The sequence below is a fragment of the Sinocyclocheilus rhinocerous genome, unplaced genomic scaffold (genome assembly GCF_001515625.1).
Source record: "Sinocyclocheilus rhinocerous isolate Xijiao unplaced genomic scaffold, SAMN03320098_v1.1 scaffold688, whole genome shotgun sequence".
In the NCBI taxonomy this organism is placed as follows: domain Eukaryota; kingdom Metazoa; phylum Chordata; class Actinopteri; order Cypriniformes; family Cyprinidae; genus Sinocyclocheilus; species Sinocyclocheilus rhinocerous.
The window spans coordinates 2,646,128-2,665,275 of record NW_015651641.1 but is presented as its reverse complement, the minus strand read 5'-3'; the positions used below and the strand labels follow the sequence as shown (position 1 = coordinate 2,665,275).

General features: G+C 36.6%; 2 protein-coding genes across 2 annotated transcripts; both read right to left on the bottom strand.

Annotated features, from left to right (window-relative positions):
- Positions 1 to 13,490: 13,490 nt before the first annotated feature.
- On the bottom strand, positions 13,491 to 17,050 carry LOC107713300 (C-C motif chemokine 19-like). The gene is made up of 4 exons (XM_016518762.1): positions 16,827 to 17,050; positions 16,464 to 16,584; positions 16,255 to 16,373; positions 13,491 to 13,911 (listed from the first exon to the last, which is right to left on the bottom strand). The coding sequence occupies exons 1-4, from the start codon at positions 16,894 to 16,896 to the stop codon at positions 13,889 to 13,891; spliced, it is 333 nt and encodes a 110-aa protein (XP_016374248.1). The 5' UTR covers positions 16,897 to 17,050; the 3' UTR covers positions 13,491 to 13,888.
- Positions 14,794 to 16,196, bottom strand: LOC107713257 (C-C motif chemokine 19-like). Its single transcript, XM_016518721.1, has 4 exons — positions 16,178 to 16,196; positions 15,095 to 15,215; positions 14,876 to 15,004; positions 14,794 to 14,812 (listed from the first exon to the last, which is right to left on the bottom strand). Exons 1-4 carry the CDS (start codon positions 16,194 to 16,196, stop codon positions 14,794 to 14,796), a joined length of 288 nt encoding a protein of 95 aa, XP_016374207.1.
- Positions 17,051 to 19,148: the final 2,098 nt, after the last annotated feature.

Sequence of the window (19,148 nt, the reverse complement as noted above, 5' to 3'; positions counted from 1 at the left end):
GCACTTTTGCTCCAAGAGAACATTTTGATTATGTTTTTATTCTAATTTGTGTTAAAGCGATCTGAATATGTTATTTCAACCAGCGCGTCACAAAAGGTGTCTCTCAGCAGCACATGATGATGAGACAGACGCTGTCATAGCCTACTTGTGCAGCCTAGGCCTCTGAAGACCTGCACGAGCTGATTAATTAGAAATGAACTGACAAGGAAGATGCATCCAGTCTCATCCGTGTAGACCTGAGGAAGGGCTCTCGCTTTGTCTCTGCCTGAATGGAACCAATGCTTGTACATAAATCAAAACTCAATCAGCGTTTTAATCTCAGGGAAATATGAATTGTAAAACACTCCTCAATAATGCTAAACTGCCTTTCTCGTCCTTTTAGGTATTTTGCATAAAAATTATGCCGTCTGCATCTTTAATTTAACATTATAGCACTTCACGAAGGTTACAGTTTTAAAACAGGAGGTGCTTTTAAAACTTTAAGTGCATAATGGAGAGTGAGGGAGGGAGAGCACATGCAGCGAGAAGGGAAAAAGAAATGAGGAGAAACATCAACAATCATGAGCTGATGTCAATACCTCAGACAGTTCACTGTAAGACACATCCCTGTCATAGTTTGGCTAAAAGCATATCTGTAATACTCATATTGAGAGCTTTCTTTCAACTCTATTAGACTACTTAGCTAATACAGAGCAAAGACCACCACTACCCAGCTATACTTAGACTTTAATGACTGATGCCTTTGTTTGTATACACCTACATACATCACTGTACTAATGATGTGTTATTATATATCCACACTATTATAAATCATGCTTTTCAAAAGGTCTCTGAAAAGCTCTGTTTTCCATTTAAAGGCGGAAAAATATCTGACGGTGCTCCGTCATTGAAAATCACAGCTACACTACTGGCCCAAACGAGCGGAAAATACACAATTAAGCTGATCTCATTTCCACCTCCGCCCATCCTCGACAATTAGGCTACAAAATCGGATGTCCCCGGAGATGACTCGACGCTAGTGCACTCATCATATACTTCACTATGGCAAACTGACGGGAAGCTGGAAAAACACTGAGCGGATTGAGGTTCAACGGCACATTATAACAGTGCTGGATGCAAATCAGTTGTGATGGAGGTATAGACACGCTTAGTGCATGAGACTTGCTGAAACAACAGATATAATAAATGGTGAGACATCAGCTGGAAACCAGAGGACTGCGGTGCACTTCAGTTGAAATGACTATGTATTATTAATCAGTTTTATTCATGAATGAGACTTGGGTGTGCTGCTATTGTGTCTATAAAAGATTAAAGGAGGAAAGACTTGTAAAAGAAAAATGGCAGCCAGTTATGAGCACTAATAGGTTTCTCCCACAACAAACATTAAAAAACTACACAGATATTATAATGGGAATGACTTTGAGGGCTTGAAGTTTTTGCCCAAGTAGCTAAACTGAACATGGAAGTGTACATTTGGTGCGACCGTTTTTCCATATGTTCATCTCAGGGAGAGTTCACACTTGGCAGGTTTGGTTCAATTAAAATGAACAATAGTGCGATTGCTCTGTTGGTGCGGTTCACTTACTTGAAAAAGTGTGAATGCTGCCATCCGAACCTTGATGCACACCAAACGAGTGGACCGAGAACCACCTTTTGAGAGGGTCTGTTTTCAAACAAACTCTGGTGCAGTTCAGCTGATATATGAACGTAACATGGACCAAAGACATCTAAATGAACAAAAATAGGGCGTGATGTCTAAAGATGCGACCCTAAAAAGAGTAGAATGCTAAAGCGTACCTGGTTCTTCTGGTCATATATAGGAACTACAGTATGTTACAGTTCGGTACAGGCGTCAGGACCCCTGTCTCCTTATACAGCAGATCTCTGTGTGCAACAGAGGAATTCCTGGTGCTGTTTTGAGTCCTTTACACATTTTATAAGCCCTTCGTGAGTTTATAAGCTGGTAAAGAAAAATACCACATGTGTACACATACATTGAGCGCATTTAGCCTTGCACACAGCATTGTTCTTGATGTTCGGTAAGTTCGCAAAAGCTGTCATTGTTTTATGTCATCACGTCTGTTGTAACACACAGAACAGCCACAAAACATTAATATCATGAGGTAAAGATCAAAACATACTTCAACCACTGTAAAAGCATACACAATATATATAAGTATCCACACACTACAGTTTTACACATTAGCTGAATTGAGAATCACAAGATTGTGCCATATCCAAATACTACTTGTTAGGGTGTTACAAATTTTTCTGATCTCAAGATCTCGGGTCCCTCTTTGGTTATGGAAATTCCCGTAGAAGATGGAAAATAATTATCTCTTTTCCAGGGAGACATGATATCATGTTTTTTTATGGCTGTTTCCTTAGAAAGATCTTTGCAACTGAAAACTGAAACTCAGCCAGGAAACCACTTCCCAGATAGCATTGTAAATGAGATTTCGTGATTTACCAACAAAATTGCTTCACTCACACTGATAAAACTCTAATACAATTATATGCGTTTTAGAACAATATTAATAATTTTCAAGAGAACATTTTTTATGGGGTTTGCTATTACAGTCCAGGTACTTATAATGTCTACTTGTAAAGATTTAAAAATAATAAATAATAAAAAATTAAAATTGAAAATTGAAAATAAAAAGAATAGATATTTCCTAAATAAATGCACAATAGTTGTTAACCATAAAAAAGGAGCTATTTAAGCACGCATCCACATAATAGTAGATGCAGGGCTTTGTTGGGATCACTGGCACAATGTTTGACAAGAACAGATAAAACTGAGCATCGAAGAAATAACATTCCTAGAGGCTTTTCCAGTACAGACAAACGAAAACGGCCCCCCCAAACCATTATCCAACTAGAGTCAATGCCCCAGATGTCATGTAAAGCCTGCATGCACACTGTGCAAAAACAGAGCCAGATTGTGCCCACTGAATGCCACAGCTTACCCTAAGGATATGCCTAAAATAAAACAAACATCCCCAAATCTATAAATACTTTACCAGAATAAAACTTTCATAACGGTTTTCTTGCTACAGTGCTTTTGAATAGAGGTAAAACTACTGCCTGTTTGCCCCTGGTCAGCAGGGATCATTGCATTGTTTCTCATAATACTCACCAATGCAAACTGTTTCTGTTTCAGAAAACTTAAGCCATAAAAGGAACCATGGAGTCCTTTAATGTGGTCTGCAAGTTCACACCCTATTTCTTCAGCAGAATGTTTGCTTTACTGCCATTCCTTTTATTCTTAGAGTGTTTATTGATCAACATCCATTTTTCCTTTGCACTAGAACAAACTGACCTTTTCTCTCAAACATCTCTGGCAGCTCTCTCTATGATTCCTGCTGTTAGCCTGGTCTTGTGGACATATTTGTGAAACTTTCTAAGCTAACAGTGAGGTAATTGAGGGAAACATATAATTGCTCAATGCATATTCTAGTTCTGCGGTGTAATATTAGTTATTATATAAGAAAACGTACGTTTGTGTTTTTAGTCTAACACTTATCTCTTGATAGTCCAGTGAATTAATGAGCAAACTCCAGCAGGTATTAAAGGAAAAGTTCAGCCAACAAATGAAAATTTGCTGAAAATTCACTCACTCTCAAGCCATTAAAGATGAGTTTGTTTCTTCATCAGAACAGATTTGGAGAAATTTAGCATTACACCACTTGCTCACCAATGGATCCTCTGCAGTGAATGGGTGCCGTCAGAATGAGAGTCCAAACAGCTGATAAAAACATCACAATAATCCACAAGTAATCCACACCACTCCAGTCCATCAATTAACATTTTGTGAAGTGAAAATCTGTGTGTTTCTAAGATACAAATCCATCATTCAGGCGTTTTTAACTTTAAACCATTGCTTCTGGCTAAATTAAGACCATAATGCTTCCTCCAGTCTATAAATCCATTCCCTGTTGTCCTTGCACATCAAAATCCACAGATATATTTATTTAGAACTCTTTTGGGCTGTTTTCACTTGTAAACAGTGCTTAAAATGTGCATAATTGCTGATTCAAGTGAGATGACTTTTTCACTGGACAAAAGCAATATTATGGATAGAGGACTCAGATTTTAGCCAGACACAACAGTTTGAAGTTAAAAACACCTTAATGATGGATATGTTTCTTACAAACACACAGCTTTTCACTTCACAAGATGTTGATAGATGGACTTGAGTCGTGTGGAATACTTGTGGATTATTGTGATGTTTTTATCAGCTGTTTGGACTCTCATTCTGACGGCCCCAATTCACCATTTTAATATGATCTTAAATTTCCCCTGTAGAAGTTTACCCTTCTAAGTTTACTTCTGGATTTCAACTCAACCCCATAGATCAGGATTCCTCAAATCTGGCCCACGAGATCCCCTTTCCTGCAGAGTTTAGCTTTAACCCTAATCAAACACACCTGAGCATGCTAATCAGTGTCTTCAGGATCATTAGAAAATCACAGGTAGGTGTGTTTGATCAGGGTTGGAGTTAAATTCTGTAGCGCATTGGCCCTCCAGGGTAAGATTTGAGGAACCCTGCCATAGATGTTAGAAGATAGTTGTCAGGATCATGGACTGTCTGTGTCATGTTTTGCCCCCGTTTCTGTTCCCTTATTTGGTCATGTTCCTGTCCTTGTTTTGTTAATTAGTTTGATTAGTCATCCCATGCACCTGTGTTTCCCCAATCATCCCCTGTATTTAAGTCCCAGTCTGTGCAGTCTGTCTCTGTCAGGTCTACTTGTTGTCTACATGTGTTGCTCAAGTGCCTGTTGTGGAGTATTCCCAGTGTTTCTTCGATTTAAAGACTGTTAAACATTTCCTCGTGACTCCAGCGTGTTCCCTGAACAGCGTAACGTGACAATAGTGCTCTTATATTTAAACTGAATTTCATATTTAGTGTAGTTGCATTAATTTTAGGCAAACAAGGGACTATACTAAATAATAGTTCACTTTACTCAACCTCCTTTCTGCTACAACTGCAGCACTGAATAATAATGTGATTTTTGTCAGCTGATTGAACATAACTATTCACTGTGCACATCTTTAAGATGACTGCAAGCCAAACCAGGTCACTGTGCTATTAGCACCAGACATGTCCTTGCTTTGACTGTCCTAGTGCTGCAGCCACAGGCACAGTCAGTAAATATGAAGGTAAAACATGTCAGTGTAATTCTTAACTGCAAAGTAACCTGTCTTTAATATGTTTTCACATCATAATTTCCATACCAATTATCATAATGAAACTGGATCAAAAAACACCATATGGTCAGGCACTTCTGCTTAAATGTCACTCTTTGTCAGTGGAAAGGTCTCAGCGTGGCTTGACAGCTGTTGTATTAGCACATCTCTTTGATTTAGATCTCAATGCCTGATATCTTGCCTGAAGACCCCTTTCTTCCAGACAAAGTCTGAGAGGAAGTTAAACACAAAGCTTCTTCTGCGATTATAGAGAGTTACGTCACCTTTTTCCACAGGGGTTTGTAAATTCATTTGAATGGTTGAAGCATCTTGTCACACTGTGTCCTGACCTGACACTATCTACCAACTGAAATAAAAAATGCTGTGTGATGCAATACAGTTACGGCAAGATCACTGTGGGTGGAGCTACCGAAGTGTGAATCGACAGAAATAACATCCTGTCTCTTGTCACAGCTGTTAAAATCAGGGTTTTCACTTTATCACGTCATGTCTGTTTATATATTTATAAGATTTTATAATGAAACTTTTATTCAGCAAGGATGCATTAAATTGATCAGTGACAGTGGACATTTATAATGTTACAAAATATTTTTATTTGAAACAAATGCTATTCTTTTGACATTTCCATTCATCAAATGGAAATCCTGTATAATATTTATCACAGTTTTCACAATAATTTTAAGCAAAACGACTGTTTTCAACATAATTGATAATAATGACAAATGTTTCGTGAGCAGCAAATCATCATATTAGAATGATTTCTGAAGGATCACGTGACACTGAAAACTGGAATAATTCAGAAAATTCAGCTTTGCATCATAAATTACATTTTAAAATATATTAGAATACAAAATAGTTATTTTCACATCATATTTTTGATCAAATAAATGCAGCCTAAAGGATTTCTTTCAAATACATTAAAAAATCTAACTAACCCCAAACTTTTGAACGTTCATGTATGGTGTACATATGGAAAAATTTCATCCCACATTCCTTATTACAAAAATCACACAATCATTTTCTAAGCCAAAGCTATCAAAACATGTTTTTGTCAGTTAAGGCCTAATTATGGACTGTAGGCACATTTTCAACACATTTCTGCAATTTTCTGGCAGGGTCACCAGAATAACAGAACATTCAGAGAAAAAAGTTATTAAGGCTCAAGATAGATGACACAAATCCACAGAAATACGGCACACACTGTCTCATCATCTCCTTGCTCCAGGATCTCACCATCTTTAAATGATGCCATAAATTACCCGCCAATATTGATCTCGTCTTTTACAGGAAGTAAACTAGAGCAGGAAAAAAGTCTCTAACTATTTCTCAAGCCTAGTCGTCTCCACTTTGAGTAGTTTGTGTAATGGTACCTGACAAATAAAGAGTTTTAGGAGCCACTCTCACAACCTGCTTTGTCTTCCACTCCACCATCAATAAGAACAGAGACACTCTTGCTAATTCTACCATCATCACTTTGCTGTTGTAAGGTTTCCAAGACTGACGTCCAGCAGTGCAACGTTGTATATGTACATCTGCATGGCACTTATAGGAATTACAGGACATGTAGGGCCAATCAGAGAATCCATTCTACTGTCACGGGACTGCAAAGTTTCCGTCAATAAAACTGCATTAATTAGACAGGAACCTTAAAGGAACAGCTCACCTAAATAAACTCAACTTCATGTCATTTCAAACCTGAATGAATTTCTCTCAAAAAAGAAAAAAAATGAAATTGCATGAGGAATGAAGCTGTCAATCTTTAAAATGACAAGTAAACCTCACTAGCTGTCTCATAAAAGAGGTCTTTATGACTCAAACAACTATATCCCCAAGTCTTCTGAAGGCATACAGTAGCTTTATGTGAGGAACAGACCAAAATTTAAGTTGTCATTCACAGAAAAAATGAGAGAAATACCGATGTCTGATTTGTGAATGAATCATTATTTTGAGTCAGATATTTTCAATGAATCAGTTAATCCAGTTCAAGAAAACAGACTGATTGTGCATTTTGGTGCATTAGAAAAAACTCTAATTCAAAACTTACATAGAAATCCAAGCAAATAAAAACAGAATTATTATATGCTAAGCTAAAGCTAGGCTAAATCTTGTGATCCAATCCACATAATATCCCTTTGATAAATAATGATGTGTCCCAGATTAAAGTACATAAAGAACTGCAGAAGAACACAAGACCAAAGCTGCCACAGCTTTGTTTTTCACCTAGTTGCGATTACTATATGTGATTTTGAACGCAGCCATTAAATCAGACTGGTTCAGTTCTTGAGTTCAACTCACTGACTCAGATTTCAGTCACACAAAGCTATCGAATGGCTTTAGAAGACTTGGAATATAACGCATAAGTCACATGGTTCAGTTTTATGATGCTTTTTGTCATTTTGGAGCTTGACAGACCTAGTCTTCATGCACTTCAGTGGCCAGGATATTCTCAAAAATTACACATTTTGAAAGTCATACAGATTTGAAACAACATGAGGGAAAGTAAATTATGACTAAAAATTCATTTTTGGGAGCGCTGTTCCTTTGAGAGCTCAGCATGATGCACTGCTGATAACCACAAACCTTTGCATTTGGAGATATGAGCAAATTGTTGCTCTTTCAACATCGACTGTTGTCATAATTACAGAGAGAATATCAGAGAACGCTCAGTACTCTTTTAGTACGGCTGTTCAGCTTGCATCCAATGAGCAGAATAGCTACATGGTGTGCGAATGCGGGGGAGGAAGGTCGTAATTGGCCTGTGAATAGATTTGTCATTAAAAGGCTCGGTAGGGGAGACCCCACTCATGTTCTTCCTGTGACACATCTGCCTGATTAAAGAGGTCAAGAAGCCAGAAATACGATGCACATTGTCAATTTTTACTGTCCTCACCCCTTTCTGCGATGTTACATAATAAGGGTTAAAAATATTCTCTACAACAGAAATAATTTTGTTCTTTGTTAAGACCAGTAGGCGTTTTTTCCTAAAAGTAGTGCTAATCAAAGATATTGATTCTGTATTAATGAAAGACTGATTGATCACTGCCAGATTGATTATAAGTCTAATTATATCATTTGGATAGTGTAAATTGATAGGCCATGTAAAAGAAAATCAGCATTTATGGCATGTCTATTGGTTTCATGTAATGCATTCCCAAGGGAAATGTGACACCTTTACCACAAAGGTCCGATATGTATATAGCCATAGCTATTCATGAATGTTAGAATATCCCTCTGTTCCTGTTGAGATTGTCCTGCATATGATGTGTCCCATGCAGAGACCTCAGTAATGTATGCAAATAGTAATTAACTCTTTTTTTCTTTTAAATTCTTATCATGTGAAAAGCCATTGCATTTATTCAATTTTTTTATATTCTGGGGTCTATATGTAACATTTTAAGCATGTTGCCAAGTACATTTTTTTCTACCATTCAAAACTTTTTTTTTTTAAGAAATAAAATAAAATAAAATTCTAGAACAATAGGACGACAGAATGATTGATAGATTCGCTGCCGTGGCTCAAATGAGCCACAATTTATTGGAGTATTTTGAAGGATTATGTCGTCTCGCCGTCAACACACTGTTTGACGACAAGACCCTGAAATCGTTGCTCTGGATCGGGGCGAATTACCATCATCCCATAGACCTCCCAGACACCACAGGACTTGAATGGAAGAACTTGAATGAAACTCCACCTTGGCCCTCCGGAACCCACGGTGTCACCCTGGCTCTTCGGCTCTCCATCTCCACCCTGGGCCCCTCCTCCATCGGCCTCATCTCCGTCAGTCTGCCCACTAGTGTCGTCAGCCTTACCTCCACCATGACTCATCTCTCCATCGACTCTGCCGTGGGCCTCAGTCTTGGGCTTTGGAGTACCACCTGGCTCTTCCAGCTACTTAAATTATGACTAAAAATTCATTTTTGGGAGCGCTGTTCCTTTGAGAGCTCAGCATGATGCACTGCTGATAACCACAAACCTTTGCATTTGGAGATATGAGCAAATTGTTGCTCTTTCAACATCGACTGTTGTCATAATTACAGAGAGAATATCAGAGAACGCTCAGTACTCTTTTAGTACGGCTGTTCAGCTTGCATCCAATGAGCAGAATAGCTACATGGTGTGCGAATGCGGGGGAGGAAGGTCGTAATTGGCCTGTGAATAGATTTGTCATTAAAAGGCTCGGTAGGGGAGACCCCACTCATGTTCTTCCTGTGACACATCTGCCTGATTAAAGAGGTCAAGAAGCCAGAAATACGATGCACATTGTCAATTTTTACTGTCCTCACCCCTTTCTGCGATGTTACATAATAAGGGTTAAAAATATTCTCTACAACAGAAATAATTTTGTTCTTTGTTAAGACCAGTAGGCGTTTTTTCCTAAAAGTAGTGCTAATCAAAGATATTGATTCTGTATTAATGAAAGACTGATTGATCACTGCCAGATTGATTATAAGTCTAATTATATCATTTGGATAGTGTAAATTGATAGGCCATGTAAAAGAAAATCAGCATTTATGGCATGTCTATTGGTTTCATGTAATGCATTCCCAAGGGAAATGTGACACCTTTACCACAAAGGTCCGATATGTATATAGCCATAGCTATTCATGAATGTTAGAATATCCCTCTGTTCCTGTTGAGATTGTCCTGCATATGATGTGTCCCATGCAGAGACCTCAGTAATGTATGCAAATAGTAATTAACTCTTTTTTTCTTTTAAATTCTTATCATGTGAAAAGCCATTGCATTTATTCAATTTTTTTATATTCTGGGGTCTATATGTAACATTTTAAGCATGTTGCCAAGTACATTTTTTTCTACCATTCAAAACTTTTTTTTTTTAAGAAATAAAATAAAATAAAATTCTGGAACAATAGGACGACAGAATGATTGATAGATTCGCTGCCGTGGCTCAAATGAGCCACAATTTATTGGAGTATTTTGAAGGATTATGTCGTCTCGCCGTCAACACACTGTTTGACGACAAGACCCTGAAATCGTTGCTCTGGATCGGGGCGAATTACCATCATCCCATAGACCTCCCAGACACCACAGGACTTGAATGGAAGAACTTGAATGAAACTCCACCTTGGCCCTCCGGAACCCACGGTGTCACCCTGGCTCTTCGGCTCTCCATCTCCACCCTGGGCCCCTCCTCCATCGGCCTCATCTCCGTCAGTCTGCCCACTAGTGTCGTCAGCCTTACCTCCACCATGACTCATCTCTCCATCGACTCTGCCGTGGGCCTCAGTCTTGGGCTTTGGAGTACCACCTGGCTCTTCCAGCTACTGGCTTCTCCCTGGCTCCTCCCACCATCTACACCACCTTGGTTGCTCCGGTCATCACCTCTCCTGGGTTCCTGTCATCCACCTTCCTCACATCCTCCACCTCAGTCTCCTCCCTCGTTGGGACTGTTGGTGCGAGGTCGCGCCTTTCTGGGAGGGAGTGTACTGTCACAGTTAGGTTGAGTTTGAGTTTGATTTCTTTCTTTGCTTTCTCCCTGCCTGTCACTTTCATTATTTGCTACCTTGGTTACTGATTTGATTAGTCATTCCGTTTAGCTGTGTCCTTATTAGTTCGCTTTGTTCCATGTATTTAAGTGCTTGTTGTTCATTTGAGTTTTGTCTAGTCTCGTTAATGCTACCCTGTGTTTGTATTACCTATGTGTTGGATTAAAGGCTTTTTGGAACCTTTCTCTTCTTCTTTGTGCATTTGTACACAGCGTACCAGATAGATAGAATAGATATAGAATGACAGAATGGTAGGTAGAAAGAACAATCAATGGAACGATAGATAGATTTGGAGTGATCTGTTCCTTTAAGATCTGTAAGGATTGACTTTCCTGCCTTTTAAACAGACTCTGTATTCTATTTTTTCCCGGTCTTTTTTCTTCTGTCCTTTCATTCCTCTTTGGGTCGAGTAAAGATTCCTCAAACATCCTCTCAGAATATCTTTTTGTTTCTGACTTTTCTCTTTCTCCCACTCTTGCAGTCTTCCAGGCTCAGCATCGCTCAGTGCCCAGCAGACCTGGGAGAGAATAAAAGATTGGGTCTCTGCTTTCTCTTTTTCTGTATCCTGGAGGAGAAATCTGACAGAGCAAGGGAATGCCTGGAAAGAGAGAGAGGGAGAGAGGGAGTGTGGGGGTGGGGGTGGGGGTTAACAGGCTAAATGGACTAGCGAAGCACATTAGAGCTAATGGATGAAGCCTGTGGGGTCAGATCATTCAGTACAGCTCCTGGACCCCCCCTACATGTGTGCTAATGCAGCACACTGGTTCAGAGACCTGGGCTGAATCCCAGTCCACTTGCTTATACTAAGCACTACAAGTATGCCCTTGTGAAAAAGAAGTACACTTTAGCATACTTTTCAAAAGAGTACTTATTACAGGAACAATTTACTTTAAAAAATATAAATACTTATGTGCAGACTGCAAATGATGGTTTCAGCAGTTTTAGCTTAGCATTTATTTAATGTAGAACAGTTTCTGTTTTTCTTTGCTTAGATTTCTGTCAGCTTTGAATTTATCCACCTTTGAGTTTGATCTAATGTCTTCTCAGAGCAATACTTGACATGTTTCATACCAATTAAAAGACTGTTTTTGACTCAATCCAGGTAACCTTGTTTCTCCTCTATGCCCCGCCTTTCTGAAACGCGTCGATTTTTACAAAGCTCATCGGTCTGAAAAGCGAATACCTCAAGCGTGTGACAGAAATGTTACGCCCCTTACCATATTGTGATGCCCTGTCAGGCCGGAGCGTAACATAAAACCATGTCTGCATTTGTGATCGGAGAAATGGCAAACAACAAGCACTAAGTAAAAATCTGTCTTTACAACTTTTACTTGTAATGGAGTAATATTTGACCAGCAGTATCTGTACTTTCACTCAAGTAATGGAGCTGAGTACTTTGTCCGCCTCTGTATATGACCCCTTTAAAATGAGAAGCTAAATTGTGACTTAAGTACTTTTAAAAGCAAGTACTTCTGTACTTTTACTTAAGTAAAAATCTGTCTTTACAACTTTTACTTGTAATGGAGTAATATTTGACCAGCAGTATCTGTACTTTCACTCAAGTAATGGAGTTGAGTACTTTGTCCGCCTCTGTATATGACCCCTTTAAAATGAGAAGCTAAATTGTCTTCCAGAGGTGAGCCACCTTTGCAAGCAACATGTTAATATTTCATAGAAAAACCTGGTGGATAGATGCCTTCATAGGAAATAGCAAAGGAAAAGCAGAAAGAATATAAAGTAGGAGATACTGTGGCAGACACATTCTGTTTGGAGTCATTTTAGCGCTTGAAAAACATCAGTTTAACATTTCATGATCTATCTATCTATCTATCTATCTATCTATCTATGTGTCTGTCTGTTTGTCTGTCTGAGTCTTATTTCACATGTTTGGCCCTCTGCAGATTGCTGAGATTTTTCACTTCAGTGATCAGTGCATTCTATTCTGGGGGGCTGCAAAGAATTCTGGGGCATCTGGATTGTGGGTTTTCGGGTATTTTTGTGCACATTTGTATATGTGTTTGTGTGTACAAAACCAATGTCCATGGGGTAAAACTTTTTCCTAATCCTTCAGAAAACTGGAATCAACTGCAGATTCATTTCACAGCTGAGAGCATGGTCTGGATTACCGCCCAACTGACGGGATGACAATGATGGCAGTACAATCAATGTTCATCTACCTCGTGCACAGAGCTGATATGACACTTATTCTGAACATATATTCACAACAGATTAGTCATTTACTTGTTTAAATGTTGCACTTTTTATGGTTTCAATCAATATATTGTGTGAAAATCTCAATAAATATAAACTGACTTGACTTCATTTTCCTCTAGGGGAGTGTTCACATTGCAGTTTGGGCATGACCAGATGATGCACTGCTTTTTTGTGCAGCATATTATTTAGAAATATTATATAATCATTGGTGACACAACAGAGAGATTATAGATACGTCAAACAGGCTTGAATAGCCCTTCATTATAGTCTAGAGGTTAAATGCTTCCTACACAAATAACCATTGTAAGGGTCACTTGGGCTGCTTTAGCTCTCCTATAATGTTTATGCTGAGTGAGTGTTATTTTGGATGCAGAGCATGTGTGAATGTCAGGACCTCTTTACAATCTCTTTACAAATATAGTTTGTATATATATAGTTATTTTGATTTTGAGAATGATTTGTTTGTTTGTTTTAAGGTAGGCCTCATTTGTTTATTTTTAGATGGAATTTTAGATTTCTGTTACTTGAAAAGAAATCATGCACACAGATGTCATATTTAAAATGTAAAATCTTTTATTTATATTCCAAAATAGAAAGGGAAAATATAGAAAAATATTTCCATTCAATGGCTCAGGAAACACAGTAACTTTATACAATGTAGACAGAATACAAACTCAGAAAGTGATGAAAATGAGAAATGATTTAGCTTAAAATCTCTTGTAGACCATGTAGAGATAGGGTTCACATTTCAAAAATAGCTCATATCTTGTAAAGCTTATTCCTATGACAGTAGATTCACACTTGACCTGCTCCACTAGAGTACACATGTAGTAAACCTGAGAATGAGTATTTACTATTAAGGTTAAGTAATATCAGCTATCTGTTCCAGGATCAGTATCATTCATGCATGTAGTGTGAGAGCAGGCTGGACCTGCATAATCTGTGATGGTGTCATTTACTGTTGTCTCTGCTTCTTTCCTGTAAGTAAAGAGAGAAAATAATGTAATTTTATGTTATGTTATGTTATGTTATGTTATATGTTATGTTATGTTGTTATGCTATGCTATGCTATGCTATGCTATGTTATGCTATGTTATGTTAGGTTGTTGTTGTTTTTATGATGTTATGTTATGTTATGTTATGTTATGTTATATGTTATGTTATGTTATGTTGTTATGCTATGCTATGCTATGCTATGTTATGCTATGTTATGCTATGTTATGTTAGGTTGTTGTTGTTTTTATCCTATGTCAAGATGTTATTTTTATGTTATGTTTTATGTTTGTGGGGGCTTTTTATTATGTTCTAAATGTTGTTAAATTGTTCTAACTGTTATGTTCAGAATGTCATTCTGTGTTCTAAATGTTAAAATTTTTGTTTTATACTATGGTATTGTGCTGTTGTTACATTACATTGTCTTATAAATGTTATATTCTAAATGTTATGTTGTTTTAATTGTTAAATTATGTTGCTGTGTTGTGTTGTAAATGTTATATTAGGTTTTATGTAATGTTATGTTATACTAAATGTTGTTGATACATTGTTATGAGTTCTAAATGTTATGTTGTGTTCTAAACACTATATTATTTTTATTGGTATATTATGTTACATTGTAAATGTTATGTTACATTGGTGTTGTTCTAAATGTTGTGTTATGTTTTATATTATTTTTCTAAATGTTACTGTGACATTATTATGTGTTCTAAATTCTGTTGTCTTAAATGTTATATTATTTTTGTTGTGTTATATTATCTTGTAAATGTTGTTACATTATCTCTTCTAAATGTTATGTTCTAAATGTTATCTTGTGTTTATATGGTGTTGCTAGGTGGTGTGTCCTAAATGCTATATAATGTTATCTTATGTTGTGCAAACAGAACTTAAAAGAATGCATGTACATTTATATTATTTAAGTACTAAGACTTGATGATGAAATACCCACAAACACATACCTCTATGTTTTCTGGGGTTTTTTACAGGTCCTGCTAGTATGTAGTCGATCAGTTTGCTCACCCAGTTATTCTCGCTTGGAAATGGTGCGCAGAGCTTCAAGCCCTTCTTTGTGACAAATCTGAGGAAATTCATTCATATTTAAATATGCAAAATCAAATACACCTTGAAGTCTGTAGAGGCATTTTGAAATGCATGTACTGCGACTTACATAGTGGCAGGAATTCTGCAGACTCCATCACTGGTCTGAATGTTGAAGGACGTCACCACCTTCTGTGGGATGCGCCGGTCGCTGGTGGTTAAACAACAATCCGCTGCCACATCGTTCTGAGCTGTGATAGTTAAACAGTGCACAGAATGTTAACCATTAGCAACATCAACAGTCTCACCCACTAAAAAATCATTTTAAAAATAGGCAGATTATCTACAGAAAGTTTAGAATTGTAAAAGGTGTTATTTAAGAATATTGTAAACAAATGGGAAAAACATTACACACACACAAAAAAAATCTAAACTGATTAACTTAAACATCTTGCAGAAGGCTATTTTATGTTATGTTATGTTATGTTATGTTATATGTTATGTTATGTTGTTATGCTATGCTATGCTATGCTATGCTATGTTATGCTATGTTATGCTATGTTATGTTAGGTTGTTGTTGTTTTTATCCTATGTCAAGATGTTATTTTTATGTTATGTTTTATGTTTGTGGGGGCTTTTTATTATGTTCTAAATGTTGTTAAATTGTTCTAACTGTTATGTTCAGAATGTCATTCTGTGTTCTAAATGTTAAAATTTTTGTTTTATACTATGGTATTGTGCTGTTGTTACATTACATTGTCTTATAAATGTTATATTCTAAATGTTATGTTGTTTTAAGTGTTAAATTATGTTGCTGTGTTGTAAATGTTATATTAGGTTTTATGTAATGTTATGTTATACTAAATGTTGTTGATACATTGTTATGAGTTCTAAATGTTATGTTGTGTTCTAAACACTATATTATTTTTATTGGTATATTATGTTACATTGTAAATGTTATGTTACATTGGTGTTGTTCTAAATGTTGTGTTATGTTTTATATTATTTTTCTAAATGTTACTGTGACATTATTATGTGTTCTAAATTCTGTTGTCTTAAATGTTATATTATTTTTGTTGTGTTATATTATCTTGTAAATGTTGTTACATTATCTCTTCTAAATGTTATGTTCTAAATGTTATCTTGTGTTTATATGGTGTTGCTAGGTGGTGTGTCCTAAATGCTATATAATGTTATCTTATGTTGTGCAAACAGAACTTAAAAGAATGCATGTACATTTATATTATTTAAGTACTAAGACTTGATGATGAAATACCCACAAACACATACCTCTATGTTTTCTGGGGTTTTTTACAGGTCCTGCTAGTATGTAGTCGATCAGTTTGCTCACCCAGTTATTCTCGCTTGGAAATGGTGCGCAGAGCTTCAAGCCCTTCTTTGTGACAAATCTGAGGAAATTCATTCATATTTAAATATGCAAAATCAAATACACCTTGAAGTCTGTAGAGGCATTTTGAAATGCATGTACTGCGACTTACATAGTGGCAGGAATTCTGCAGACTCCATCACTGGTCTGAATGTTGAAGGACGTCACCACCTTCTGTGGGATGCGCCGGTCGCTGGTGGTTAAACAACAATCCGCTGCCACATCGTTCTGAGCTGTGATAGTTAAACAGTGCACAGAATGTTAACCATTAGCAACATCAACAGTCTCACCCACTAAAAAATCATTTTAAAAATAGGCAGATTATCTACAGAAAGTTTAGAATTGTAAAAGGTGTTATTTAAGAATATTGTAAACAAATGGGAAAAACATTACACACACACAAAAAAAATCTAAACTGATTAACTTAAACATCTTGCAGAAGGCTATTGTTAAATAATTATACATTTTGACTCACCTGTTGTACAGCTCCATAGACTGACGCTCAATATAAGCAGAGCACCTGCCCATAATGTCAGAGAGTTCATTTTGTCCCTCTGTATGTGTTTGTTCACCTGTGCTCAGTAGATATATGCCTCACCGCTGCATGCACACCCTTTATATGCTACTTCACAAACTTTCACTTTCTTTATGCTTAAAGGCAACCCTTTCCTGTAAATCCATCCTTATTAAAAGAGCCCTTTCACCTTCTTTTGTTAACTGGAAATGGTGGCACCTCCCAAGAGATCCTTCATCTGAACTGGAGGGAAAGTTTCAACATGTTTTCTGGGCTTTTGAAATGTGCTTATCAGTGTCACTGCCTCATGAGAAACAAATGCGGTGAAAGTAAATTCATATTAGTGGATGTCACTCATAGCTGTAGGGAACAGGTTGCACATACATAGCTTTGGGACAAATTAGATGTTGTTTAAATTCCACATGTGAATTAGCCCATTGTTAGATTTCATGTGCCTTTTAATCAGAAGTTTTTGAGTTTATTCAAGTACTTAAATATAAAATAAAATAAAGTACAAAGTGCATGCAGCTCTGCATTGAATTCATAATTGCTCAAGTGTCCACACTGATTTGTGAGTGCAAATACTTTAAAAGATCTGTATTTCTATGAATAAATTGAAGTATTGAGAATACCATTTGAATGTGTGTTTTCTTGCTTCCCGGCCGTATATCTACACTTTAAGGGACTGAGAAGTTTTCAAGGTGGCAAAGAGAATCTATAGGGACCGATTGTTATTTATTAACACTTATAAAATAAAATAAAACATTTTCAGCACTGAGGTTTCCAACTGCTCTTATCTGCATATACATATCTGGCCAATCAATGTCTGCAGTATCTGGTTCAGTATCTGAACACGCTTTACCTATGGATATCTGATGTGGTATTGTACCAATTATAGTCATAATGGTTGTGATAATGATCATTTCATGACTCTTTCATCTAATATATTAACTCTTATGAACATATTTTAACATATTTAAATATCAAAGCTGACAAATTCTCACCAAACCACAGGTTGTTTGATTGACAGCACTACTAATTTGTGGATTTGTGTGTTTTTTGAGTGTAACCCTGAATGAACATGTACCTGCTGTTGCCGACAGGTAAGCAATGATTGCTGTTGGAAGATTATTATGTAACTTGTTTAGTATTTTTTAATAGCATTGCTGACTACCTATATGCTACTGTATGAATTACCATTCATTTACAGATTTTTATTCTATATTTCTCTGCTGTAAAACTGTTTTATACCAGAAATAAATACATAAATACATATTTTCTGTGAATGTATAACCTGTTCAGAGCAGCTGAGTTGTGCAGAGAAATGGCCTGTGTTTTGGCAATACTGGTAGTGTTATGTTTCAGGCATGCATCTACATGTGGATGCTAAATATATGCATGCAATACAGCCAGCAACGTGTCTGAAGGCCTCGGACATGTGTTAATTAAGCAGGAAAAAAAACGGCCCATATCCTGAAATCCTGCTCAATTAATACTTCCTCAAGGGCTGTAGCCTCCACACACACACAGCCTGGTCTTCATTCTGTGCTGTGATCTCCTGAGCCCTAATGAAGCGTGAAGAGATGAACAGACGACTTTGCTCCTCTACTTGATTTCAAGCAGTTCGAATTCTAACTACAGCTGCATTCAGTTTTCAGTCATTACTTCAAGATTGTCAGGGAATGAGCCACATGCCGTGTCACTTCCTATATGATGGCTCACTTCCACTTGGGCTGCAGTAACTGCAGCAGGTCCAGAAGTAATCAAGCTGCTTTGTCAGATAAGGATGTGATGAGAAAATTACAGACAATCAGGACTAATTGAACGCTAGTCAAAAGTTCTCAATGAGCATCTTTTGCTCATGGTACAGCACCACTATTGAAGGTTTTTTAAAATTTAAATTAAATTAATTATATTTTCAGTGTCTTAAAAACTATATATAAAATTCTATGTTTCAAAAAAAAATTAAAAAAAAAAATATATATATATATACACACACACATTTATATTATATTATATTATAAATGTTATGTTATGTTATGTTATGTTATTCAAAGTAAAAATAAAAACTCAGTTTATTTAATTATTTTTGCATGCTTCTGCCTGTTGGCTTCACCACACATTTTCAAGAATTTATTTTTTTTCTTTTAAATTTTTTTCTTTTTCTTTTCTTTTTCTTTTTTTTTTAATTTTGACTTCAGACCACCCAAAAAATGTCAAAATGAATTTTAATATAGAAATTTTAAAATGCTCATCATTGAAGATGTGTATTGAAGTCAGTGT